This window comes from Paroedura picta, chromosome 6, assembly GCF_049243985.1.
Source record: "Paroedura picta isolate Pp20150507F chromosome 6, Ppicta_v3.0, whole genome shotgun sequence".
Taxonomy (NCBI): domain Eukaryota; kingdom Metazoa; phylum Chordata; class Lepidosauria; order Squamata; family Gekkonidae; genus Paroedura; species Paroedura picta.
The window spans coordinates 1,589,633-1,617,333 of NC_135374.1; the positions used below are offsets into that span (position 1 = coordinate 1,589,633).

A 27,701-nucleotide genomic window follows, 5' to 3' on the forward strand; every position below is an offset into this window, starting at 1 on the left:
GGCCGTCTTCAAGCAGCGGCTGGACAGATCCTTCTCCTGGATGCTGGAGGCTGATCCTGCACTGAGCAGGGGGTGGGAGTAGATGGCCTGCAGGGCCCCTTCCCACTCTGGGATTCTAGGAGTCTAGTTCAGCCGTGGAAGGGGCTGCCTAAGGAGGTGGGGAGCTCCCCCTCACTGGCCGTCTTCAAGCAGCGGCTGGACAGATCCTTCTCCTGGATGCTGGAGGCTGATCCTGCATAGAGCAGGGGGTGGGACTAGATGGCCTCCATGGCCCCTTCCCACTCTGGGATTCTAGGAGTCTAGATCAGCAGTGGGAGGGGCTGCCTAACGAGGTGGGGAGCTCCCCCTCACTGGCCGTCTTCAAGCAGCAGCTGGACAGATCCTTCTCCTGGATGCTGGAGGCTGATCCCGCACTGAGCAGGGGATGGACTAGATGGCCTCCATGGACCCTTCCCACTCTGGGATTCTAGGAGTCTAGTTCAGCAGTGGAAGGGGCTGCCTAAGGAGGTGGGGAGCTCCCCCTCACTGGCCATCTTCAAGCAGCGGCTGGACAGATCCTTCTCCTGGATGCTGGAGGCTGATCCTGCACTGAGCAGGGGGTGGGACTAGATGGCCTGCAGGGCCCCTTCCCACTCTGGGATTCTAGGAGTCTAGTTCAGCCGTGGAAGGGGCTGCCTAAGGAGGTGGGGAGCTCCCCCTCACTGGCCGTCTTCAAGCAGCGGCTGGACAGATCCTTCTCCTGGATGCTGGAGGCTGATCCTGCACTGAGCAGGGGGTGGGACTAGATGGCCTGCAGGGCCCCTTCCCACTCTGGGATTCTAGGAGTCTAGTTCAGCCGTGGAAGGGGCTGCCTAAGGAGGTGGGGAGCTCCCCCTCACTGGCCGTCTTCAAGCAGCGGCTGGACAGATCCTTCTCCTGGATGCTGGAGGCTGATCCTGCATAGAGCAGGGGGTGGGACTAGATGGCCTCCATGGCCCCTTCCCACTCTGGGATTCTAGGAGTCTAGTTCAGCAGTGGAAGGGGCTGCCTCAGGAGGTGGGGAGTTCCCCCTCACTGGCCGTCTTCAAGCAGCAGCTGGACAGATCCTTCTCCTGGATGCTGGAGGCTGATCCCGCACTGAGCAGGGGATGGACTAGATGGCCTCCATGGCCCCTTCCCACTCTGGGATTCTAGGAGTCTAGTTCAGCAGTGGAAGGGGCTGCCTAAGGAGGTGGGGAGCTCCCCCTCACTGGCCGTCTTCAAGCAGCGGCTGGACAGATCCTTCTCCTGGATGCTGGAGGCTGATCCTGCACTGAGCAGGGGGTGGACTAGATGGCCTGCATGCACCCTTCCCACTGTAGGATTCTAGGAGTCTAGTTCAGCCATGGAAGGGGCTGCCTCAGGAGGTGGGGAGCTCCCCCTCACTGGCCGTCTTCAAGCAGCGGCTGGACAGATCCTTCTCCTGGGTGCTGGAGGCTGATCCTGCACTGAGCAGGGGGTGGACTAGATGGCTTGCATGGCCCCTTCCCACTCTGGGATTCTGTAATTTGCTGTAAATTGGATCTTGCTATGTAATTTTGTTTAATGTGTCATAGTTACAATTTGCTTTGTTTCAGTTCCTTTCTTAATTTCTGGTTGGTTCTGGCACCCAAATCCCATTTCTTAGTTTCTCAAACATCCCATCCTGTTAATTGTGTTGACTCATTCCGGGTAATCCGCCTGGAGCTCGAGAGAGAGAGAAGCGGATTATTAACAATAGAAATAAATAAACAAACCGTGGAGGGGCGTGGTCACCTCCAGAGCTCACAAAGCAGTGACAGTCGACACCTAGATTTGTGCATTCTCTGCTTTTAACAATCTGTCTCTACGTTGGCCTAAAGCATGGCAGAGACATTAGAAATTAATTAAGACCAATTTAGAGAGCAATGAGATTTGCAAGTAGGCGTTTAGGAGGTTCCAGGCTCCCTCTGCTAGATGCAACACACCCTAGGCCCCTGCAGCCTAAAGCACCGTAAACCGATCTTGCAGTGGGTGCCAACTCCCCATTTTATAGACAGAGCTCGCCCCATAAAGCAGGGGCAGTCAACCTGTGGTCCTCCAGATGTTCATGGACTACAATTCCCATGAGCCCCTGCCAGCATTCGCTGGCAGGGGCTCATGGGAATTGTAGTCCATGAACATCTGGAGGACCACAGGTTGACTACCCGTGCCATAAAGGCCTTTTGCATGCTGTTCTGTCGCAGCTGGTGCGGCTAAAGAACAACAGTGCACTGGTCTTTAATTTGCAGGTGCCGTTCCTTGCCCACCTGAATTTTCTGGGGTTGACAGTGGTCGAGGGATGCATCTCAGGCCTCCAGGTCGGGGGTTGGCAGGGGCCTTTCAGGAGTGGGGCTCCCGTGTGTTTGCAGAATGCTCACTTGTGGAAGGGAAGGAGGGCAGAGTGCAGATAAAGGGACAGCTTTATAGACGTGGGAAAGGGCTGATCTTTCCGAAGAACCAGGCAGGGCTGTGGCCGGCACCTGTCTCCCTTTCCTGATACACTCGGGGGGGGGGGGGTAACCTCCTACAGCCCCTTTTGCCGATTCGGCAAGGAACCGGTTCTGGAAGTGGAACGATTGTGCCGATCTACTTGAAATTAAATGATGCATTTTGGTTAATGTTTAAACAGGTGCCGCGAGGAGCTTTTGCCTGGCAACGGCGGAGACCTGACGTGTGCTTATTTTACTTGGGTTCCCTTCCGCCTGCCTCCCCACAGCGGCTTCCGTCTGTCCCAGCCCCTCCGTGATATCCTCACAACAACCCTGTGAGGTAGATGCGGCTGAGAGTCTGACTGGCCCGATCGCCCCCAGCGGGCTGCCGTGGGGATCCGAACTGGACATTCCTTGTCCAACTCTCGCTGCTGCACCGGTATCAGGCCGTTCCGTGGGGGTGTTAGGCCAAGGTTGCTCAGCCTCCCGAGGGGGAGAAAGACCACACGGAGGGGAGCGACCCCCAGCCTTTGCCCAACACCGCGGCCCCTCCCCTGGGTCCCACCCCTCCTGCCTGGCCCTTTCAGCTGCGAGGGGGCCCTGGGCTTCCCTGGGCTCTCCCCTGCCAGTCCTAACCATGGCCGACCCTGCTTCTCCTCTGAGATCTGGCGACATCAGCCAGGCCAGGGCCTTATTGGGCCTTTCCCGCCACATGGCCCACGGACGGCATCAGGCAGGCTGTGGAGAGCCAGCTAATTAGCAGCGGGGGGGGGGGGGATTCAGCACCGTTGGCTTCATTAAGAATTCATGTGGCTGCCGGGATCGTCTCCCGCCATGCCAGCCTCCAACGAAGCCAAACAGTGGAATCTCGCTCTCTCTCTCGGGGGGATCAGGAGGAGGAGGGATCCGTCCTGCGAGGCACAAGGCGCCACCTCTGCTTTGTATCTCGCGTGGGGGACGTTCCCCAAGGATTGGGCTCCGTGTGAGAAACTGGAGCGAGCCCCAGGAGAGCTCAGTGGCGCAGCCTTCCTGGACATGCGCGGCATTGCCCTGAGCGTGGTGCCCTGCGCGCGCTTCGTAGCCTCTCGGCCTCCCGTAGCGCTTGACTGACGGCTTGTCGGCGTTGGGCTGGTCTGGATGTTGTGGCCCAGTGCCCGTTCTTCTGGCCACGTGGCTTTTTGTGGACCCCCCTCCCTCTTTTCTTTTCTGAGCCCTGCTTTGGGGAGCTCTCTGGATTGGTCTGGGGCTGGGCGGCTGGGTAGTCCACTCGGGTGAGGGAAGATTGCAGGGGTAGTCAAACTGCGACCCTCCAGATGTCCATGGACTACAATTCCCAGAAGCCCCTGTCAGCGAATGCTGGCAGGGGCTTCTGGGAATTGTAGTCCATGGACATCTGGAGGGCCGCAGTTTGACTACCCCTGGCCTAGAGGGTTGGGGGGCCTCCACACAGTTCCCGGCCCAAAGCCGGCAATCCTGCCCTTTGCCCCTCCTCGCTTGTCAATATTGACCCAGGGCCACAGTGAGAATCCTGCGCTGTCCTGGAACAGTGGCCCGTGAGCAGCGGCTTCTCCTCTCCCGGCTTGGCTCCTTGAGTGACGCATCCGAGCCCTTCCCTGTCTTTCCTGGGCTGGATCATCCGGCAGGTGTGACTCTTGGGAAGGTGAAGGATCGCAGCCTCTGCTGTGCTGTAGTGCTCTGCATTTCAGGAGGCAGCTGATGGGACGCGGAGCCGAATCCTGGCAGGCTCTTCCTGGCTGCTCACCAGGCCTGGCGTTGAGAGGACTCTGGGCCTGAGCCAGCCCTGGCAGGAGCGCATTAAAAGGGCACCCCTGTCATGAGGAGCGTTGCTCATTCTGGCAGCGTTCGTGTGCTTCGTCAGCAGAGTTTAGATATGCAAAAAGGGGCACAGAAAGAGAGAGTCCTAACTGTCTAGCTGTTCTTTCCTTTCTGCTCTGGAGGCAATCAGAGAGGAAGTGGGCTCAAAGGAACAGGAAGTCTCCCACTGAGCCAATCAGGGCCCAGGAGGAGATAAGTTCCAGGAAGTTCCTGATCTAAATATGCTAACTGCACATCTCCCCGATGTCCCCTGCAGGGTATTCGTTGTATTCTGTCCAGTCAGGCACATTGTGGATTCCAGCAGGCCTTGCCCATTGCTCAGCCACATCTGAGAAACTCTGCTTCCCTGGACGCTCTTCGAACTCTGATTCTAGTTACCAACCTCCAGGTGGGGTCTGGAGATCTCCTGCAGCTGCTCTGGAGAGAAGGCTCTGTGGTGGTGCATCCCACTGACACCCCTCCCCAAACTCTGCTGTCCTCACTTTCCACCCCAAATCCTCAGGAATTTCTCAACCCGGAGCTGGCAACCCTATCAGAAGTTGAGTGCCAGCCGGGTTCCGCTCGTGGCTGGCTTGGTTCAGCGTGGCACAGTCCTCCTTGGGAGCAGGGCTGTTCCACGAGCCACAGCCGCTGGCCTCTTCGGCAGGGGAGAGCGTGCAGACCCCACACATTTGCATCTTCTCCTTTAGCATAATGGATCGTGCCTTTTCCAGTTAGAGCTGAGCCATGCAGAATGACCGGTCGCCCGGCGTGGCCTGCGTTTCGTGGCACCGTGACTGTGCTGTTTGGTCTGTCTCGGGAGGGTCCCGACATTGCGTGTCTACAGCTCGGCTTTGGGACACAAAGTATGGTGCCCAAACAAGATTTTGGTAGTCTTTTAAACTACAAAGTTTGTTTCTTGAACCCGATGTGGCCGGTCAGAAGGAGCCCCGGGCCTATCAAGCTCCTTTTCAGCGAAATTCCCTTCTTGGTCAGTGTCTTTCCAGCTCAAATATTACTCGGCTATGGATATCCTCTTGGGTGACGTTCTTCTGAGTTTCACTCTGACCAGAACGGTTCATCCAACTTCAGATGGAGGGTCTGGTGGCTCCAGCCTGCAACGTCCCTGGCATCTATGCCCAATTTCAAAGCCGCTTTTTCACGGCTGGTGGATTCCGGCTCTCAGGTGGGGCTCAGGGGACCAGCCCTGAGTTGGGAAATACCTGGAAATACCTGGAGTTTGGGGTGGGGTGGGGGGCTGTAGCGCCACAGAAACCACCTTCAAACCAGGCATTTTCTCCAGGGGAACAAATCTCCGCCATCGTGAGATCTCATTCTTGGAGATCTCTTGGAATTACAACCTCCAGATGCCAGAGAGCGGCTCCCCCCTCCTGGTAGGGCCTGGAGATCTACCTGGACGCCAATTGACCCCCGGGCCCAGTTCCCCTGGACAAAATGGCTGCTGTGGAGGGTGGTCTCTGTGGCATTATAGCCCACTGAAGCCCCTGCCCTCCCCAGGCCCCACCCCCAGATCTTCCGGAGTTTCCCCAATGGGGAGTTGCTTGTTCCCCGACCCACTCTGGCTTTCCGGAAGAGCCAGAAGAGGGGTGGCCAAACTGTGGCTCTCCAGATGTCCATGGACTACAATTCCCATGAGCCCCTGCCTGGCAGGGGCTCATGGGAATTGTAGTCCATGGACATCTGGAGAGCCACAGTTGGGTTGCTCCTGAGAGACACGTTGCTCATTGAGCTTAATTGGCCAGATGTGTGTTTTGCATCTCAGGAGGGAAGGAGTTAAAAGAAAGGCATTTAAAAAAACCCCACAAGTGAGAAGTACACATTCAAGTGGTGGCAGGCAGCGTTTTAGCACCCGCTACGCTCTGCTCGGCGCATTTGGGAGACAGGACGCAGGCCCCACCTGGGCGGGAGCCACGCTCCCCCTCGCGAGGGTAAAAATAGCCGTGGAGTGTGACTCCTTCCCTCGAACTCTGTTCCTGTGACAGGCGACAGCTCTCTGGAGATCCTTGAAAGCGCGTGGCAGCTGCCCCCCCCCCGCCGTCATGCGTGCCTGCTGCAGGACGGGTTGCCAACCTCCAGGAGGGACCCGGAGAGCGGCCAGGATTAGAACTGTGGCACGAGTGCCTACTGAGGGGCTAAATCCTACTCTCCCCATGCTCCAACCCCAAATCTCCAGGGATTTCTCAGCATGGAGCTGTAGGCCTCCAACCTGCCCCCCTCTGCCTGCTCACCGATGCGCCTGGGGAGAGACCCTCTGCGGTGGTCAGGAATGGCCGAGCACTTCTAGGACCAACACCTCCCGTGGCATCTCTTTCTCTCCCTTGTGCCCACGCAGACACGAGTGCCCAGGGGCTGAGGTCGCAGGGAGAGGCCCTCCAAGGTGGGCGCACGAGAGAGGGCCTTATTGGTGGCAGCCCCGTGACCGTGGAATCTCATAGAATCATAGAATTAAAGAGTTGGAAGGGGCCGTAGAGGCCATCTAGTCCAACCCCCCGCTCAACGCAGGATCAGCCCAAAGCATCCTAAAGCATCCAAGAAAAGTGTGTATCCAACCTTTGCTTGAAGACTGCCAGTGAGGGGGAGCTCACCACCTCCTTAGGCAGCCTATTCCACTGCTGAACTAGAATCATAGAATCATAGAGTTGGAAGGGGCCATAGAGGCCATCTAGTCCAACCCCCCGCTCAACGCAGGATCAGCCCAAAGCATCCAAGAAAAGTGTGTATCCAACCTTTGCTGGAAGACTTCCAGTGAGGGGGAGCTCACCACCTCCTTAGGCAGCCTATTCCACTGCTGAACTAGAATCATAGAATCCTAGAGTTGGAAGGGGCCATAGAGGCCATCTAGTCCAACCCCCTGCTCAACGCAGGATCAGCCCAAAGCATTCAAGAAAAGTGTGTATCCAACCTTTGCTGGAAGACTGCCAGTGAGGGGGAGCTCCCCACCACCTGAGGCAGCCTAGTCCACTGCTGAACTACTCTGACTGTGAAATTTTTTTCTCCCAACCCTTCGGGACGCTGGGAAGCACTTCTTCATCGGAAAGCCCCCCAGTTGCCCCCGAGGGCCCTCGGGACCTGATGTTCGGTGCTAGAAACGCATCGTCCTTCTGCAGCGTGGCCGTGCAACTATTTCAGGAGAAAGGCCACCCTGAATTGCTGACGTGGCCCCCAAAGCAACGTTGTGAGTCCTGGCGTGGCAGCCTCTACGTGCCAGAGGGAAACGCCGATCCAAAAAGCACAGCCTCAATTATATCCTAAATTATAGGCTGAATTCTCATCCCTCCCCCCTCTGCTTTCGCTCCTATTTCTCTGGGACCGACTTTGGCAGGTCTTCAAAGGGGCAGAGTTGGCACGAGAACCAGGGGGGGGGCATAGTGAGAGTGCCGGATTAGGACCACGAGGGCTCAGATGCAAATCCTCCCACTCTGCCATGAAGCTCAGTGAATGATCTTGGGCCACTTTCTCTTTCTCTCCCTCTCGCTCTCAGCAGAGCCTACCTCGCAGGGTGGAGGGTTGGATAGATCTGTGGAAGAGAAGTCTATCAATAGCTACTAGCCACTTCCACATTCAGAGATGCTAAACCTGATCCCTGAGCCAGGCAGCAACATCAGAGGAAGGCTGTGGCGTCTCTCCCCTGTGGCCACCCCAAATATAGGATGGGGGAGACTTGTCTTGGCAGGAGCATGTGCAAAGAGGATCTAGGAGTCTTAGTAGACCACACATTGAACATGAGTCAGCAGTTGGACTCAGTGGCTAAGAAGGCAAATGGGATTTTGGGCTGTATTAAATGGAGTATCGTCTCCAGATCACGGGAGGTGATGGTACCACTTTACTCTGCTCTGGTTCGGCCTCACTTGGAGTCCTGTGTTCAGTTTTGGGCACCCCAATTGAAGAGGGATGTAGACAAACTGGAGCGTGTCCAGAGGAGGGCAACAGAGATGGTGAGGGGTTTGGAGACCAAGACCTATGAAGAAAGGTTGGGGAGCTTGGTCTGTTTAGCCTGGAGAGGAGACGACTGAGAGGGGATCTGAGAACCATCTTCAGGTATTTAAAAGGCAGCCATGTAGAGGATGGGGCAGAATTGTTCTCTCTTGCCCTGGAGGGACAGACCAGAACCAATAGGATGAAATGAATGCAAAAGAAATTCCGTCTAAACATCTGGGAGAAGTTCCTGACAGTTAGAGCGGTTTCTCAGTGGAACAGGCTTCCTCGGGAGGTGGTGGGTTCTCCATCTTTGGAGATTTTAAATCAGAGGCTGATTCTGTAAAGGTTCAAGGGGGTGGCAGGTGACAGGGGATGAGAGATATGATTGTGAGTGTGCTCCATAGTGTTGGACTAGATGACCCAGGAGGTCCCTTCCAACTCTTATTATTCTATGATTCTGTGTTGTTGGCCCTGCAGAAGATCTGCTCGACCTCTTTGTGAGGCAGAAGGCAGGGCTGTGCAATTAGAGTTACTTATGCAACTTGATTCTAACTAGTTGTACCTGATAACTAAGCTCCTCCACCACCCCCCCTGAAACACCTACCTGTGATGGTCAGGGAAGTTTTTTCCATCTGAAGAAGTTTGCTGGAAAAGGTCAGAATTAAGCTTTGTTGGTCTAAGAGGTGCCTCTGGACCCCAATATGTATTTCTAGGCTGCCCCTTGCCAATAAGGTCTCAGCGCGGCATGCACCAGAGGAGAATAATCCCACCCAAGAAAACATTTTTGGAGAACTGGGCACAGGGTTCCAAATGAGGCTGCAGCATAGAACTATACAGGGGACTGCCATATTTGCAATTTGACAGGGAAAAGGCCTGGTGGGGGGGGGCTTGTTTACTGCCCTCCCAGGGGCTTGGTTGGGTTGTCCAGTGCACGTGCCCCTTTATCCCCTGCAGGCACCGGAGAGTGGCACTAGCTTCTCCCCTTTCCTCCGTTTTATCCTTGCAACACTCCTGCGAGGCAGGCCAGGCTGAGAATCTGACTGGCCCCAAGTCACCCAGTGAGTTTCTGTGGCAGAAGTGGGGATTTGAATCGTGTTGATCCCTGGCCTGACTTTCTCACCACTTCTAGATGGCCCGTGTGTACGATTGGGCCTCAGAGGTCCAGTGGGGAGGTGAGAGTGCCTCTCCGTGTCCTCGGGGGAGCTCCGGCACAGCCTCTCCCCGTGACCCCCTGCCGTTGCATGGAAACAGGCGCGCTCGGTCCCCAGAGGAGCTCCGGAGAGGAAATCTAGGTTGCCTTTCACATGAAGGCGGATAATCTCTCGGTGTTTTGCGTCTGCCACTCCGGTCTCTGGCAGAAAGGAAATGGGCCGCCTTTCTCAGATCAAAGCCAGAGCATCTTGGCAGAGATCAAATAGCAAAATGTAAATCGATGGAAGTGAATTCCTGACACATTTGGCTGCCTAATTGGCTCTCGGCCCCAGGAGTGGAGGGGTGGGGGACAGGGGGGGGGCTCAAAAGCAGACCTCGTAACTCACTGGCGTGTCTTGATGGAGGAAGAAGGAAACGGGCTTGGATTTCGGAGAGGCATTTGGAAATGTACGGAGAACAAGAACATTTGGGCCCTGGCTTGGATGGGCCAGGCCAGCCGGATCTCTCCTGCGGGTCTCACAAAGCTATGCTGGGTTGGCGTTGCTTAGGGGAGGGGAGGGGAGACCACCCAGGGGCTCTACGCACAGGCAAGCCACGGAAAACCACCTCTGCATGCCTTTTGTCCTGATCTGGATGGGCCAGGCTGGAGGCGAAACAGCCACTGCTGAACTAGACTCAGAGTGGGAAGGGGCCATGCAGGCCATCCAGTCCCACCCCCTGCTCAGTGCAGGATCAGGCCTCAAGCTGGTCAGATCCTTCTCCTGGAGGCTGATCCTGCACTGAGCAGGGGGTGGGACTAGATGGCCTCCATGGCCCCTTCCCACTCTAGGATTCTAGGAGTCTAGTTCAGCAGTGGGATGGGCAGCCTCAGGAGGTGGGGAGCTCCCCCTCACTGGCCCTCTTCAAGCAGCGGCTGGACAGATCCTTCTCCTGGCTGCTTGAGGCTGATCCTGCACTGAGCAGGGGGTGGACTAGATGGCCTTCATGGCCCCTTCCCACTCTAGGATTCTATGTGTCTAGTTCAGCAGGGGAATGGGCTGCCTAAGGAGGTGGGGAGCTCCCCCTCCCTGGCCATCTTCAAGCAGCGGCTGGACAGATCCTTCTCCTGGAGGCTTGAGGCTAAACCTGCATTGAGTAGGGGGTGGGCTAGATGGCCTTTATGGCCCCTTCCCACTCTAGGATTCTTGGAGTCTAGTTCAGCCGTGGAAGGGGCTGCCTGAGGAGGTGGGGAGCTCCCCCTCACTGGCTGTCTTCAAGCAGCAGCTGGGCAGATCCTTCTCCTGGACGCTTGAGGCTGATCCTGCACTGAGCAGGGGGTGGGACTAGATGGCCTGCATGGCCCCTTCCCACTCCAGGATTCTAGGAGTCTAGTTCAGCCGTGGAAGGGGCTGCCTAAGGAGGTGGGGAGCTCCCCCTCACTGGCTGTCTTCAAGCAGCAGCTGGGCAGATCCTTCTCCTGGATGCTTGAGGCTGATCCTGCACTGAGCAGGGGGTGGACTAGATGGCCTTTGTGGCCCCTTCCCACTCTGGGATTCTAGCAGTCTGGTTCCGGCATTCATTTCTCATTAAAACCCCAGCTTCGTGAAGTCTGCCCGTCCAAAGCTCTCCCGTTACCGGTTGACGCACTCCTGCGAACGTCAAAGTGGGCTCATCCAGTTTCTGTCTTTGTGCCGAGTGGAAAGAAGGAGAGGGCTTTGGAGCAGGTGTAATTGCAGAGTGCTCCAGACAGCGGCTCGGACAAAAGGCAGGAACACCAAGGTTGCGAGTGGCAGCCTGCCTCCTGTTCAGCGCCTGATGTTCCTGGCCGCATTGTGGTGCGCATCGGGTTCCCGGGTGCTGACCTTTCCGTTGCGCCTCTCGGCTGCCTCCTTTGTTGGACCGTTTCTGGGCTGGGGGTGGGGGGGGGTGAGGGGGGGTCGGCGGGCGAGAAACGACTCCTGCAGGAGTTGATGAAATATTTAGAGTTCCGGCTTGTGAGCAGACACAAGCGATAGCCCTAATAAATAATGAGCAACCTCGGAAATGTATCCGCAGACCCACTTTGCCAAGAGCTCCGGCCGGCGGGGTGCGAGGGCCTCTGATGCGCACGGCCATGCTTGTGTGCTCGTGTGGCAAAATGCACCGTGGCCACAGTTTGGATGGCCCAATTCCAAGCCCAATTCTGGGGACTCCCGACGGTTTATGCATCAGATCAAGTCTGCAAGCTCCCCTGAAGCTCAGATGGCTCCATTGCTTGTACATTGGTCACATGACAAGAAGACCCCTGGAAAAGTGGGAAAGAGGGAGAAGGGGGGGGGAGGCAGAGGGACTCCTCCAAGGGAGCTGCAACGGCCCTCCCCTTGGCAAGACAGGAGCCAGGCTGCCAGTGAGCGGGTGTTTTGGAGGGCCTTAATTCACAGGGTTGCCATAGGCTGGAAACAGACACTTAACGCACAGAGATGTAAACGATATTATTCATAGGCCTCCATGGTTTAGAAACACGTTATTACTTCTTATGAGTAATCTATTTTTATTTGTCCTGGTGGTGCTCAAAACAGCTTACGTCATTCTATTTATCTCCATTTTCCCTTCACAACAATCCTGTGAGGTAGGCGCGCGCGCGAGAGAGATAGTTTGCAGCATATCCAAGGGTATTCAAGAGGGCCAGCTTGGTGTAGCAGTTGAGAGCTGTGGCCTTTAATCTAGAGAGATGGGTTTGTTCCCCCACTTCTCCACATGCAGCCATCTTGGCGACCTTAGGTCAGTCACAGTTCTCCCAGAGCTCTCACTGGGTGTCTGTTGTGGGAAGAGGGAGGGAAGGCAATGGTCTTGGGGATGCTTGGGAATGCTTTGGGTACAGAGGAGAGCGACGAAGATGATCTGGGGCCAAGGGACCAAGCCCTATGAAGTTAGGTTGAGGGACTTGGGAATGTTCAGCCTGGAGACAAGGAGGTTGAGAGGGGACATGATAGCCCTCTTTAAGTATTTGAAAGGTTGTCACTTGGAGGAGGGCAGGATGCTGTTTCTGCTGGCTGCAGAGGAGAGGACACGCAGTAATGGGTTTAAACTTCAAGTACAACGATATAGGCTAGATATCAGGGGAAGAAAATGTTCACAGTCAGAGTAGTTCAGCAGTGGAATAGGCTGCCTAAGGAGGTGGTGAGCTCCCCCTCACTGGCAGTCTTCAAGCAAAGGTTGGATACACACTTCTCTTGGATGCTTTAGGATGCTTAGGTCTGATCCTGCGTTGAGCAGGGGGTTGGACTAGATGGCCTCTAGGGGACCTTCCAACTCTATGATTCTGGGCAGTGAAAAGCAGAATCAGATTCTTGCATGAGAAGTACGAGCAAACATTTTACGTGGCAGCCATCAGATCAATTGGATGGGGTTCCCCACAGCCGTCTCTTCCCCGTGCCCCACACCTGTGCTGGTTGTGGAAGTGATCCTTTCGTGGGAGGAGGGGGAGAGGGCAGCCAGCTGGCTGGCAGGAGGGGAAGAAGACCCGGGTGAAGGGTGGTAGGAAGGGGCCGGACGGCAGAGCTTTATGACGGAGGCAGACAGTTTGGCCCAGCTGTGACGGAGGTGGAGGGTGAGGGGGGCAGTCGCATCTGGCTGGCTTTCCTGGCTTCATCGCTCTGTCCTGCCCCGCATACCGCCTCCATCTCCCCTCCACTTTGCATTTCTGCTTCCTGGCTCAAAAGAAGCAGCTGGCCAGACCGCCAGCCAGAGGGCCACACCGGCCTCCGCCTCAGCTGGCCTGGCTCGGCTTCACCCCCCTCACTTAGCACTGGCTGAGCCCTACACAGACTTGTGGCCGGGACTTCCGTAATGCATTTCCCCCCAGGGTGCTGTATAAGATGTTTTCACATCAACCCCCCCCCCCCCCCGCAGCTCACTTGTGGATAAATTACTAGGCTTTTTTTGGGGGGGGGCAAACAAGTTGCATTCTATGGCCTGGGAATTCGGAGCTGGGGTCTGTGGAGCACATAATCTGGGGTGGAATCAGTGGCATGCCTAGAGCTGACAATCTTCAGGTGAATCCTGGAGACCTCAAAGGGTTAACAACGAACCTGCTGGTGCCGCAAACTGGTTGTCCTGGAGAGAATGGCTGCCAGGGAGGAGGGACTCCGTGGTATTATGTATCAGATCCCCCCCCTCCCCAAAACGCGCCCTCCCAAGACAGCCCTCCAGTCTCCGAGAGTTGACCACCTTGCAAGAGATTGCCCCTGGGCCTGCCTTGCTGAATGCCCCCTTGGCATTGCCCACTGTCCTCTGCAGCTCCGTTGTCATCCCAGGAGGACTCCGGCTTGTTCCTAGAGGCTGGGAGCCCCCACCATACGTGTTGCTTGTGGCTATTTGGAAATCAAACCAGAAGCAGCAATGGCCTTAGCTGGCCAGGAGAGGGCGCTGATATATACCCACCAGCCCACTTTGCAAAGGAGCCGAGCCGGATAAATGGCAGGGGGCTGGCTGATTGTGCGGGGAGTCTCCGTGCATTTATGCATTTACCCAGGCACTGTTGTTTGTTTGGTGCCTGTCATTGATATATATATATACACGTTAAGCATCGAAACAGCTCAGAGGCCGATGAGAAGACTGATCAGCTGCAGAGCCAAGGTCGAGTCCAGGGGCACGTTGAAGACCAACAAGGTGTGATTCAAGGTATGTGCTTTTGGCCTCATGCACGCCTCGCCAGAGTCTCTGGCTCCGAGGGAGTGCGCATGCACATGCAAGCGTAGCCCTTGAATCAAACTGTTGGTCTCAAAGGGGCCCCTGGATGCAGACTTGGTTCTGCCGCTTCAGACTCACACGGCTGCCAGCCGGCCTCTATGACGAGCTACACATTGTCCCCTTGATTTGTGGCCAAACGGTGGACTACAATGACCATGAGCCCCTGCCAGCCTCTGTAGGCATCTGGAGAGCCACAGTTTGGCCGCCCCTGGCCTAGGGCGAGAGGCTCCTTGTTCATGGGGTTGCAGACTGGCATGGTTTTTACGATTCTGTTTTTACTGTATGTATATGTGTGTCCGCAATTGTTTTAATTTTTAACGGGGTTTTACTGGGGTTTTATTGTGACCCACCATGAGCCAGTTTGGGAGGGGCGGGTGATAAGTTTAAATAATAAATAAATAAATAGATGCCAGCCTCCCAGAGGAACCTGGGGATCCCCTGGAATTACAGCTTATCTCCAGACTTGGTGTAATAGCAGAAGTTTCTAACCTTGTGAGCTTGGTTTGATTCCCCAATTCTAGTCCACATGCAGCCAGCTGGGTGACCTTGGGCTACTCCCAATCCTGAGAGTGCTGTTCTCACAGAGCTCACTCAGCCTCACCTCCCTCTCAGGGTGTCTGTTGTGGGGAGAGGAAAGGGAAGGTGATTGGAAGCCGCTCTGAGACTCCTTTGTGTAGAGAAAAGCAGCATAGAAGAACCAACTCTCCTTTTCCCCCCCCCTCTTCCTCCTCAAGAGCTCATTTCCGCTGCAGTAAATAGCTGCTTGGGAGGGTGGGCTGCTGAGCATTATCCTCCACTGAGGTCCCTCCCTGCTCCAAATCCTGCCCCTCCCGGCTCTCCCCCCAAAGTCTGCAGGCACTTCCCAGCCCAGAGGTGCAACAGTGGAAGATCTCCAGGCCCCGCCTGGAGGTCGGCAGCCGCGTGCCCTGCCGAGGGGCTGTGGGGCTCCTGGGATGGGCATCTGACCCTCTTTGCCTCTCCAGTGCAGGATGGACTGCAAGGGTGTGGCGGCGGAAACCCTCTACGACGTGCTGCATGACATCGAGTACCGGAAAAAGTGGGACACCAACGTCATAGAGACCTTTGACATCGGGAAGCTGACGGTCAACGCGGACGTGGGCTACTACTCCTGTGAGAGGGGGCACAGCAGGGGGGGGGCACATCCTCGGGGCATGCTGGGAGAACTGGGGCTCTCTGTGGTGGGGCTGCCCTTCCTCCCGGCTCGGCCCGCTCCAGTAATGGTACCCCAGTATCAGTGCCCTGGTAAATTGGGCCTCCCGTTTGCCAGATCCCAGCCTGATGGGTCTCCTCCAAAATCCAAATTTACATGTTTTAGCCTCTTGGACGAGGCCCACCCTCCGGTCCACCCCTTCCCCTTCCTCTCTCTGGGCTCCTAAAAATCTCCCCTTGGCTGTTTTGCCAGGATCAGCAAGCAAGACCTGGTGCTTTCCGAACCGCCCCACCTTAACTTGGAGGAGGCAAAAGGACTGTGGGTGGCAGAGGGGTGGCTGGGGTCAGTCTGCTGCGCGGCAGGGTTCCCTACCCCGACTCACAAGTCGTCTTTTTCCTCCTCGGCAGGGAAGTGCCCGAAACCCCTGAAGAACCGGGACGTGATCACCCTCCGCTCCTGGCTCCCCATGGGCAGTGACTACATCATCATGAACTACTCCGTCAAGCACCCCGTGAGCCCCCTTTCCTTTCTGGGGGTGGGGGGGAGCAGAAGGGAGGCGCATGCCCTCCCTGCGCATATGCCTCAGGAGTTTGGCTGCAGGGTTGCCAGCCTCCAGGTGGTGTCTGGACCTGGGATTGTGACAGATCTGCAGGTGACAGACTTCGGTTGTCTGGGAAAAGATGGCAGCTTTGAAAGGCAGATTCTGTGGCCCCTCCCCTCCTGAATTCCCACCTTCCTCAGGATACACCCCAAAGTCTCCAGGTATCCCCAAGCCAGGAGCTGGCAACTGTATTCAGCCGCCCAGCTTGAAGTAGCTGTGAGACACTCCCCTGCAGGTGGGGGATTGCATGTAATGGGGTGCATTTGGATTTAATGGGGTTTCTCGAGGGCCGCTTTTGCTCTGCTTCTTACAGACAAGCAGAAAAGGATCCGTAGCCGCTGGGCTTGGTGTGGGTCATCTTGTGCTGTGACTCTGGGCACGCAGCGTCCTGTTTCTTCTCCGCATCACTTTACACTTCTGTGATTCTTAAACAGCTTCTTGAAAAGATGCCTAAACTGGGATTTGCGGTTCAGTTGTGGGGGCTTTAATGTGGAAGTGTCATCAACCCCACCTCCCCCAAAACCCAGCCAGGGCCATTCATAAATCCCTGGATCATGGGCATGGTTTTTCTTTTAAAGGAATTCACATTTCCGGAGCTCGTCTTGGTTGGACTGCAAGTGACTTTGAGTTTGTGATAAAGGAGAGAGACGGGGGTCTGAGAATCCCACCTGCCTAAAAGCGTCCCCTGTGCTTCCTAATCTGAGGGCTGCCAAGACCAGGGAGAGAAATTCCCTGGGCAGGGGGGGTGGGGCTGGAGACAGCAGGGTTTTTGGAGGGGAAGGACCCTCAGCGGGGTCCAAGAGCGACGAAGATGATCTGGGGCCAAGGGACCAAGCCCTATGAAGATAGGTTGAGGGACTTGGGAATGTTCAGCCTGGAGAAAAGTAGGTTGAGAGGGGACATGATAGCCCTCTTTAAGTATTTGAAAGGTTGTCACTTGGAGGAGGGCAGGATGCTGTTTCTGCTGGCTGCAGAGGAGAGGACACGCAGTAATGGGTTTAAACTTCAAGTACAACGATATAGGCTAGATATCAGGAAAAAGTTTTTCACAGTCCGAGTAGTTCAGCAGTGGAATAGGCTGCCTAAGGAGGTGGTGAGCTCCCCCTCACCGGTGGTCTTCAAGCAAAGGTTGGATGCACACTTTTCTTGGATGCTTTAGGATGCTCTGGGCTGATCCTGCGTTGAGCAGGGGGTTGGACTAGATGGCCTGTATGGCCCCTTACAACTCTATGATTCTATGATTCTATGATTCTATATCAGGCCGTTCCCCCCTCCACAGCAGCCATTTTCTCCAGGAAAACCAATCTCTCCTTTTTTTTAGCTATAATTTTTATTAGCAATTTCAATACAGATAAAAGAGGGAGGAATGGAAAATAAGAAAAGAAACAGACCTAAGAACAGACATATCAGGCTCTTTGCAATGACTCTGCTGAGCTTCCAGCCGGCCATACTCAAAATCAGGGGTAGTCAAACTGCGGCCCTCCAGATGTCCATGGACTACAATTCCCAGGAGCCCCCTGCCAGCGAATGCTGGCAGGGGCTCCTGGGAATTGTAGTCCATGGACATCTGGAGGGCCGCAGTTTGACTACCCCTGCTCAAAATCATCCCTTTTGAAGTCCACTTTGTCATTGATATCCACGTTACTTTGAAATGGAATAATTTCAACAGGGGGTCTTCTTTAACCTCCGAAGCCAGCGGTCATCAGCTCCTGATTATCTCTCGCCTGCAAGAGGTTTCCAGGTAGTCACAAAAGGGGTTGCTAAACGCCAGAAGCTGCTGGAAAACGACCTCTGTGTAGGTTGGAAATCAGTTGTGATTCCAGATCCCACCTGGAGGTGAAGTGAACCAGAGAAGGGTTAGGGTTGTGCGGTTCGGTGCGGTTCGGCCACCTTGACAATCACCGAAGTCCGAGGCAGCCAGTGCTTCTGTGCAGAGAGGAAGGGGGGCGGCATGCCAGCTGGCGACTGCACGCGGGCACAGAGCTCTGCGCCTGCGTGCAGCTGCCATCTGGCACGGCGCCACTGCCCCTCCTTTGCCCGCCGCGGTGCTGGCCTCCTGTGCGCCGCTTTGCGCTTCGGTGATAACCTAGGTGGCCGAACTGTACCCATCCGCAGAACCCTAGTTTCCACTGCATTAAGCCAGAAACAATTGGGGGGGGGGATGGACCCTTGCAAGTCAGTTGAAGAATATCATAAAACCACGCATAGAATTCTTCATTTCTTATTTATCGCTTGAGGAGTCTATGAAAGAAACCAGTTCGGCCTGTGAGACCTTCATCGGTTCAGTAAATAATTCAATTCCCTAACTTCATCAAAAGTTAATAAGGGTCAGTCCCTGGTCACAGCCAAGAGACAATTCGGATTACAAGTCACTGAAGCTTACTAACGTTTGAATTTATGAAATTATTTGCTGAAATTATTTTTCAGTAATTATTTACTGAATCAAATTCAGTAATGAAATGATTTACTGAAGGTCTTTCTACTCGTTGTTTTAGGATGGCTTTCAATCGCCTTGCATGTTTGCCCCCCCCCTCCCACCACCACCACCTGGAAGTTGGCAAACCTACTTTGGCCTTCGGGGTGGGGTGGGGGGAGATGTTCTGAAAGACTGCCCCCTCCTCGCTTCACAAATTCGATTTGGTCCTTCTGCTGCGCTGGGCGGAGTCTGATCTTGGCTCTGCCTATGGGGGGGGGGGGCAGATGCTTTTTGGCCAGAATAAACCAGGCCTGACCTGCTGCTGATTGGCTCTCTGTGCCGCTCCTCTCTTTCCAGAAATACCCTCCCCGGAAAGATATGGTGAGAGCTGTCTCCATTCAGACCGGCTACCTAATCCAGGGGAAAGGACCCACCAGCTGCAGCCTCACCTACCTGGCGCAGGTAGATCCCAAAGGCAAGTCTTTGCCCACTTCCTGAGTCCCTTCTATCGATGACTCGAGTTTGTTCTTGAGGTGATGAAGAGGGGCTTCCCTCTCAGACCCCTGGGAACCGATCAGGATGCAAGAATCCCAGATTCCTCCCGCCTGAGGCCACAGTAATGCATGCCGGAGAGGAGCTAGGGGAGATTTCCTGCGTGGAGGGACTATTATGGGATGGGGTTTTTCTCCTTCAGCCAAGGTCCCAGGCCTCATCTGAGCTCTGACTTCCCGTTCCTTCTCCCCCACCGACACACAAGACCTTTTCGAACTACGAACACCAACCGGGAATGGGAGTCCATCTTTCCTTTTGTCGCTAGAGGCAAGGAGTCCCATTCTGTACGGCTGAATATGTGGCGCCTTCCAGGGAGATAAATCCAAGTGGGGAGCCACGTTAGTCTGTCTGGAGCAGCAGAAAAGAGCCAGAGTCCAGGAGAGCCATCGAAGCTAACAAAATCTGTGGCTGGTGGGAGGAACTGTTGGGAGTCCCGGCTCACTTCTTGACAGATCAAGACAGGTAGCCCCGTGTGTCTGCCTGTAGCCCCAGAAAAGAGCCAGAGTCCAGAAACACCTTCAAGATTAACCTAATTTGTGGCAGGGAGGAGCTTTTGTGAATCTCTCACCAGAGCTCTCTCCCTGTCACAGATTTGGTCATAGTCTTGAAGGTGCTGCTGGTTTGAGCATTGTTAGTCCTGCCTCTTTCCCCCCTTGGGCCCCTGGACGGTCTGTTCCTAGCGGCACATGAAATTCTGTCTGCACTCATGCACAAAACAGAAAAGCCACCAACCATGCTCTCTTTGGCACAGTAGACTCCAAGGGAAGAACTCCAGGTGGGCGTTTGCAGAATCCGGATTATTATTAGCCCAGCTGGGCTGTCGGTGCCCCCCTTCCTCTTTGCAGGGTCCAGAAATGAGGTCTCTCTGCTTCTCCCCGCGGCCTCCGGAGGCATCTTTCCGCTTAGCTCTCTTAATGGACCGTGGCGCTCTCTTGCACAAACTGAGGGCGTCTCTGAGCACCAGCCTCACAGCCCTGCAGTGCTGGTTGTGGAGGCAGGCGGGGATTGGCCAACAGCGAAGCTGGTCAGATTTGGGTGCCGGCCTCTTTCCTTTTTAAAGCACAAATCCCAGCTGAGCAGGGAATGTATTTCTGCCCGCGAGAGTAGCAGCAGTGGCGGTTTGGGAAGAGTTTGCACCAGGTGCATTGCAGGCTTGCTCTCGAGTAGGGAGTGTGTGCTTCTGGCACCCTGGGATTGAGGCAGGGGCTGGAATTGCCACATCTGTAAGCAACTCGGTGGCCGGAGCCTTTCCCCAAGATGGTTCTTAAGTCAACCGGGGAGACTCTGGAGGGCAGACTCCGAGCAGGTTAAGGTTTAAATGCTGTTCTTTCAACTCCCTACCAGCTGCCCTGCAGGGTCAGACTAAAGAACCATCCAGTCCAGGCAGGGAAGTCCTCAAGTGACGTATGATAGAGTAGGTAAGGCTCTGTTCCTCTCTGGCATTTGGAGACACACTGCCCTTCTTCATGGAGGCTCTATTGAGTCTAGCCTCGGGCCATCAATGGATGCTAACCATCTTTCATGGAAGTGTCTAATCCTCTTTTAAAATGAGCTAAGCCAGAGACAGCTGTTCTGCTTTGAGACCAAGAATTCTGTAAGGTGGTCGTGGCGAATAATTCTTTGTGGAATTCATAACGAACTCTTATGGATTAGCTATAATCTGTTCCACATAATATATTTCGGGTAAGGGCTAGGAGGAGGAGCTTAAGTGCCACTCAGCGCTTAACCCCCACTCAGGGTGGCTGTCCCGCCCCTGAGTGCCTCCTCCTCCAACCGGCTTGCCTGTTTGTCCAGCGGCCAGCCAATCGCCTTCCGTCCCCCACCTCTGACCACCCCCTCCTCCTTCCACATCCCTCCGAGGCTCGGAGGCTGCGGATCCCTGCCGCGTGAGAGCTGCCTGCAGCCTGAAGCCTGCAGCCTTTCCAGGTCCTGGGGGGGAGGGGGAGGCCATCCACAGAGTTCTTCCAACCTGCTCAGTCTGGTGCCCGTTGTATTCCTGAATGCAACAGGCTTGGCCCATAGTTAGCTATAAATACAAAGAAATAGAATGGGCATCTGTAATTGCATGTAGCCTGGGAAAGTCCTTTTTTTCCTCCTGAAATGATCACTCATCAATTTCATTGGGTGACCTGAGCTCTGGTATTACAGCAAAGTCCTCATTGTCTGCTTTCTTAACACCCAGCATCATTTTTTATAAATTTAGCTGTCCATTTTATTCCTAAACTGACCCCCCACCCCCCAGTTTCTTCTGTTAGGGAAGTGTCTCCAAACGAAAGCCTCTGTGACGTAATGGTTAAGAGCGCTGGGCTAGTATCTGGAAGACTCGAATTCAGATCCCCACTTTTGCTGTGGAAGCTTGTCAGCTGACCTGGGGCCGGTCACACGCTCTTGGCCGTGCCTACCTTGCAAGGCTGGGGTGAGGAGGGGTATGCCGTTACGCTGCGTTGGGGAGAAAGGCAGGGGATTCAAGGAAAGCGATAAATACTTGAACACGCTTGTCTGGATTTTCTCCAGCTCTACCAAGGGACACGGGTTCTAAACTCAGAATCTGAGGCCCTTCGCAGTCACTGTGCAAAGTTCTGAACAAAAATGCTGATTTCAAGTGTTGTAGGCCTGTGCTGTCACAGTGTGATCCAAAGGGACCGTCACCAGGAATAGGTCCGATCGGAGCTTGCTCCTGAGTAGACCGGCCTGGGATTGCTCCCACAGTTGCCTGTTTGTGCTCTGCCTGGCCCTTGGGAGATCGAGCCATGAGTTCAAAACAGGGTGGGAGGAGCGTCCATCCTGCTTTTGGGATGGCTGGGGTCGTGAAAAGGCCCTGATTTAGGGTGGCTCCTCACGGACCTCGGGGCAAAAGACATTCAGAGGCAGTTTGCCGTGGCCTGCCTCTGCACAGCAACCCTGCCCTTCCCTGGGGGGTCTCCCATCCAAGCCTAACTGGGTTTCTGAGACCCGACAAGAGCGAGGTGACCTGGGCAGGCCCCCCCAGGTCTCAGCTTGGCTCGTTGTACTTGGCACACAATCCAGCATTCGGCTGCTGTCCCCTTTCTGAAAATGATCCAGGAAAAGAGGCAGGGAGAGGGGTCCTCAATCTCCGCAGGCTGAGGCCCCCTCCTCCCAGGAGTCCTGTCCCCTCCGCTGGAGAGGCTGCAAGCAATGCGGTATCGGCTCCTGGCAGCCTGAAGGGTGCCAGCCCATCCGTCTTCTCCCTCTGACTCAGCCAGGGCAAGCCAGCCCAGCCCAGTGTGAAGACAAACCCCCGGAGAGGCCAAGCTCCTGGGCGTCAGGAGCGAAAACGCTGGGCTGCAATGAATCAGACCGGGGCTGTCTAGGCGCCATCTGGGGAGACAGCTGCCCGCGTCTCTCAGCCCCACACGGTTGGGGTGGCGACAGCCGATAGTTACACATGATCTTTGGGGGTGCAATTTGGGGTCCTTCCTGTGCGGGTTCTGGATTCCAAGCCTGGGGCCAACCCCCCCCCCCCCCCGCCTGTCTCACCTCCCTGATGTTCTTCTCCTCCCTTTCAGGTTCTTTGCCCAAGTGGGTCGTGAATAAATCCTCGCAGTTCCTGGCCCCAAAGGTATGTCTTCCCCCCACTCTGGGTGTGTGGGCTGCTTGTTGATATGGTTACCAACCTCCAGGTAAGACCTGGAGACTTCCTGGAATGACAACTGAGAGCTCGATTCCTCGGGAGGAAATGGCTGTTGGGAAGGGGGCCCTCCCCTGCTGAGCACACCCCCCCCCCCCCGCCCCAAGGCTTTCCCCCAAATCTCTAAGAATTTTCCTGCCTGGAGTTGGTAACCCTAGGGAATGGAGGAGGTGGGGCTTTGCATGCAGCGCCCTTTGTACGTAGTTTTCCAGTAACTAAGCCACAGCAAATGTGGGGCCTTCACGTACCCTTGCCAACCTCCAGGTAGGGCCTGGAGATCTCCTGGAATGACAATTGATCTGCAGACGATAGAGATCAGTTCCCCTGGAAGAAAGGGCCCTGCTGAGGTCCCCCCCTTTGGACTCCATAGCCCAAATGCCCAGGAATGTCTCTGACTGGAGGGGGCAAGCCCCCTTGTTTATGTTTCCCAGCTTCCGGCCTTCCTGAGGCCACTAGAGCTCCACTGCGGCTCAGGGCTGCCGCTTGGACAAAGGGAAAGTCAGGCCGTCCAGGTGGCTCCCGGTCAGAGCCTCTGGCCTCCCTGGCCAACATGGACTGTCAGGCGGAAAACCCAGGCAGCTACCCGGGAAGACAGCATGGGGGGGGGGTGAGATTGGAATGGCACACAACTGGCTGGCCCCTGGGTGAGACAGGAGGCTGGACTGGAGGGACCCTCCCTGGCCTGACCCAGCAGGGCTCTTCTGAGGGTCTTCTCAGGGGAAGGCCTCGGCCTCTCTCCCCTGTGGCTGGCCCTGCAGAGGAACTGGCTGGCCCCTGGGTGAGACGGGAGGCTGGACTGGAGGGACCCTCCCTGGCCTGACCCAGCAGGGCTCTCCTGAGGGTCTTCTCAGGGGAAGGCCTCGGCCTCTCTGCCCTGTGGCTGGCCCTGCAGAGGAACTGGCTGGCCCCTGGGTGAGACGGGAGGCTGGACTGGAGGGACCCTCCCTGGCCTGACCCAGCAGGGCTCTTCTGAGGGTCTTCTCAGGGGAAGGCCTCGGCCTCCCTGCCCTGTGGCTGGCCCTGCAGAGGAACTGGCTGGCCCCTGGGTGAGACGGGAGGCTGGACTGGAGGGACCCTCCCTGGTCTGACCCAGCAGGGCTCTTCTGAGGGTCTTCTCAGGGGAAGGCCTCGGCCTCTCTGCCCTGTGGCTGGCCCTGCAGTGGAACTGGCTGGCCCCTGGGTGACACGGGAGGCTGGACTGGAGGGACCCTCCCTGGCCTGACCCAGCAGGGCTCTTCTGAGGGTCTTCTCAGGGGAAGGCCTCGGCCTCTCTGCCCTGTGGCTGGCCCTGCAGAGGAACTGGCTGGCCCCTGGGTGAGACGGGAGGCTGGACTGGAGGGACCCTCCCTGGCCTGACCCAGCAGGGCTCTTCTGAGGGTCTTCTCAGGGGAAGGCCTCGGCCTCTCTGCCCTGTGGCTGGCCCTGCAGAGGAACTGGCTGGCCCCTGGGTGAGACGGGAGGCTGGACTGGAGGGACCCTCCCTGGCCTGACCCAGCAGGGCTTTTCTGAGGGTCTTCTCAGGGGAAGGCCTCGGCCTCTCTGCCCTGTGGCTGGCCCTGCAGAGGAACTGGCTGGCCCCTGGGTGAGACGGGAGACTGGACTGGAGGGACCCTCCCTGGTCTGACCCAGCAGGGCTCTTCTGAGGGTCTTCTCAGGGGAAGGCTTCGGCCTCTCTGCCCTGTGGCTGGCCCTGCAGAGGAACTGGCTGGCCCCTGGGTGAGACGGGAGGCTGGACTGGAGGGACCCTCCCTGGCCTGACCAAGCAGGGCTCTCCTGAGGCCCTTGCAGTGTGCTGCCGACCTCAGACTCTCACAGGACCCAGGAAGGACTCCGATGTCCCCGAGGAAGAGAGGCTCATTTTGGTCCTTCAGACCAACTTAGCCCAATCCCCAAGGATCCCGGTTCCAATCCCCTCCCCAGACTGTTTTGTTTTTTCTCCCTTTCCTCCTCCTTAGCTTGGGCTGATTCCCCCCCTCTCTCTTTGCCCCCCCCGCAGGCCATGAAGAAGATGTACAAGGCGTGTGTGAAGTACCCGGAGTGGAAGCAGAAGCACGGCCCCCACTTCAAGCCCTGGCTCTTCCCGGAGCAGAGCCTGCTGCCCACGGTGGGCCTGGCCGAGCTCTCCATCCAGCACGCCGACTCCCTGGAGAACATCGACGAGAGCAGCTTGTCCGAGACCAAAGACGACCGGGCGGAAGGGAGCGATGAAGACAGCGTCAACTGAGGGGGGCCGGGGGGGGCGGGAGTGGCGACGGGGGGCTCTGCCCTGGCCTGGGCTTCTGTTTTGTCTGTGTATCCCATGCCGTTTGTGTTTGGGGAAGAAATACCGCCCCCGCCCCTTCCCCAAGACCTCCCTCCCACCCACCTCTGGGCTGGGAAACCCATGGATCCTGGGGGGGGGGTGTATGGAGGAGAAGGACCCCCTCAGGGCATAATGCCGTAGAGCCCACCTTCCACCACCGCCCTCCCCTCCCCTCCCCACGGCACTGACCTCTCTGGCTGGAGGTTCCGGTGTATTGCTGGGGTTCTCCAGGCCCTGCCTGGAGGTTGGCAATCCTAGAGCACACCAACCGGGGCGGGAATTAAGTCACGGAGCTGCCTTTTCCCCCTGGGGGCGGGGAGCTGATCCCGGCAGGCAGCAATGCCCTCTGCCCCAAACCCGCTCCTCGGAAGACGGCCCCCCCCTTTTCTCCCCAGACCTGTTCTCCTCTCCCTTTCTACCATCTTATCTGCCGAACCCCCCCAGGACTCTAAAGCTCAGGGGGTCCCATTCCTGTCCCCCCCCCCCAGCCTCTAATTGACCAGAGGCAGATATTGGCCATCCGCCTCTGCTTGCCTTTTGCTCTGACCTGGGGGGCTCAGGAGAATCTGAATTCATTGCACCTTGGGAGTCAAGGAAGCTGAGACCCCAATTAATAGGTGGAGGGGAGCCCCCCAAGGAATCTGCCGAGTCAGCGTGGCTCAGCGGAGAGTCGATGGCCGAAAGATCAAAAATAAAAGCCATCGGATGTTCCGGGCAGGGCAAATGCCGGTCTTCAAAGCACTTGATGAGGGAGGATGTTTGTTTTCTGTAATTATTTGTCCAGACCAGGGTGGTCTTGACCTCTCATAGCTGGGGGGGGGGGGCGAATCTCACCTGCAGAACTGCTCACGGGGGACTAGGATCACATTAAATTGAATGAAAAGATTAGGCTTCCTTAGCCAAGATCAGCCTGTCCCTCCCACCCCGCCAGGACAGTGACCCACCCAAGTTGTGTGGATGTGCCCTAAGCGGCAGGCGGACTGACCACGCGACTCCGCGGAAGGGAGGGACAGACAGACAGACGGACGGCCCTTCTTCCTACTTGCGGCTGCGGCACCACACTCTGATTCCCCCATCCTAAGCAGCTGGTGAAAACCCCAAAGTCACTGCCTTAAAAAAGCCCCACTTCTTGTATTCCTTGGGGAGGGGGGAGGACAGCAGTATCATCGGCTGAGCCTTCCCCAAGAGGAGCGACAGAGGATGCTGGAGGGAATGCCAGAGCAAAGAGCCTTCTGCCCATGTGCAGAGTTGAGCCAACCCCCCCACTCAAGGTAGCTCCTGGTTGGGAAGCAGCTTCCCAGGTGGACTCAGGGGCCTCCCTGCCCTGTTCTCCTGCAAGGAAGAATGGCAAAGGAGTCCAGTTGGGCGCCGTTCCCACTCTTGGGCTGGTCTTCGAAGAGCATGAAGGACAGTCTGGCTCCGAGCCAGATGGATACCTGCCTGGCTGTCTGCCCTAATAACAAAAGAGTCTTCTCCCCCCTCCCCAGCCCCCCGAAGGAGCCTGGGGGATCCCCCTGGGGTGCTGCTGCTTTGCATGGGAGCCAGGGATGACCTTCCCCAAAGAAGGGAGGTTGGGGGCACGTAAAGTGACCTTCCACAGCTAACCGACTGCCTGTCCTGCCTAGGCCGGCATGCCCCAGCGGAGCAGGCCCATGGGAGACAGACGCCCCCTTGGTGACACTTGAATACCCCCCCCAGTGGCTGAGGCGTGGGGGTCCTTCCCCAGACATCCTGTTTGTGTAGTTCTGTAGCTCCTGCCGTACTCCTTTCTGCGTTCTCCTGCAAAACACTCATTGGTGGAACTGCCTTGTGGGGAGGGGAGGGGGTGTGCCCCGAGACATGGGAGGGGGTCTCTGCAATACAGGTATCTCCCTCAGCCCCCCCCCCCCCCGTGTCCCTCGGGGCTGGCCTGCAGCCTGCAGTTGGGTGACTGTTTCATTCAGGGGCTTTCCCTGGAAAAAACCTTTTTTTGCATTTCAGTGGGGGGGAAGTGGTGAGATTTCATATCTTGTTATTGGAGAAGTTTATTGAAAAAAAATGAAGGAATAATTCCAGCGTCTGATTGTCTTCGTCCCTTCTTGATTTGCCTTTGAGTAAAACAGGAACACCCCAGCTGGCTCAGAAGCTAGGCAGGGAGGTCTGAAGTTGCTACGCGGAGGGAGGCCATGGCAAGCCACCTCGGTGTGTCTCCTGCTGTGAACTGGGTAGCCCTGCCTTCTCAGGGGTTGGGTGCAAGGAAGGGCTGGCCCTCCTTCGTTCTTGGATGGGAGACCCACAACAACGTCCAGGGTCGCTATGCTGAGGCAGGCCATGGCAAAGTACCTCTGTGTGTCTTGTGCCCTAGAATCATGGAATCACAGTTGGAAGGGACCTCCTGGGTCATCTAGTCCAACCCCCTGCACTAGGCAGGACACTCCCAACCCTCTCGCTCACCCACTGTCACCTGCCACCCCCTTGAGCCTTCCCAGAATCAGCCTCTCCGTTAGATGGCTCTCCAGCCTCTGTGTAAAAATGTCCAAAGATGGAGAACCCACCACCTCCCACTGAGGAACCGCTCTTACTGACAGGAACTTCTTCTGGACGTTTAGACAGAATTTAGAACCATACAGTTGGAAGGGACCTCCTGGGTCATCTAGTCCAACCCCCTGCACTAGGCAGGACACTCCCAACCCTCTCGCTCATCCCCTGTCACCTGCCACCCCTTTGAGCCTTCACAGAATCAGCCTCTCCGTCAGATGGCTTTCCGGCCTCTGTGTAAAAATGTCCAAAGATGGAGAACCCACCACCTCCCGAGGAAGCCTGTTCCACTCCAATGGTCAGGAACTTCTTCCGGAGGTTTAGACGGAATTTCTTTTGCATTAATTTCATCCCATCAGCTCTGGCCTGTCCCTGATCCGGCCGATTTTATCAGATCTCGGAAGCCAAGCACAGCTTTTAAAAGGTCCAA

The 27,701-nt window shown here is 56.3% G+C and overlaps 1 protein-coding gene across 1 annotated transcript in view; it reads left to right on the plus strand.

Annotated features, from left to right (window-relative positions):
* STARD10 (StAR related lipid transfer domain containing 10) overlaps nt 1-26,813 on the plus strand; it is a 47,483-nt gene extending 20,670 nt beyond the window's left edge. The window contains exons 2-6 of the mRNA XM_077341141.1: nt 15,047-15,194; nt 15,642-15,745; nt 18,609-18,726; nt 22,331-22,383; nt 24,449-26,813. Coding sequence (XP_077197256.1) covers nt 15,047-15,194; nt 15,642-15,745; nt 18,609-18,726; nt 22,331-22,383; nt 24,449-24,676 — 651 coding nt within the window. The 3' untranslated portion in view covers nt 24,677-26,813. The remainder of the gene's footprint in view (nt 1-15,046; nt 15,195-15,641; nt 15,746-18,608; nt 18,727-22,330; nt 22,384-24,448) is intronic.
* The last annotated feature ends 888 nt before the right edge of the window (nt 26,814-27,701 follow it).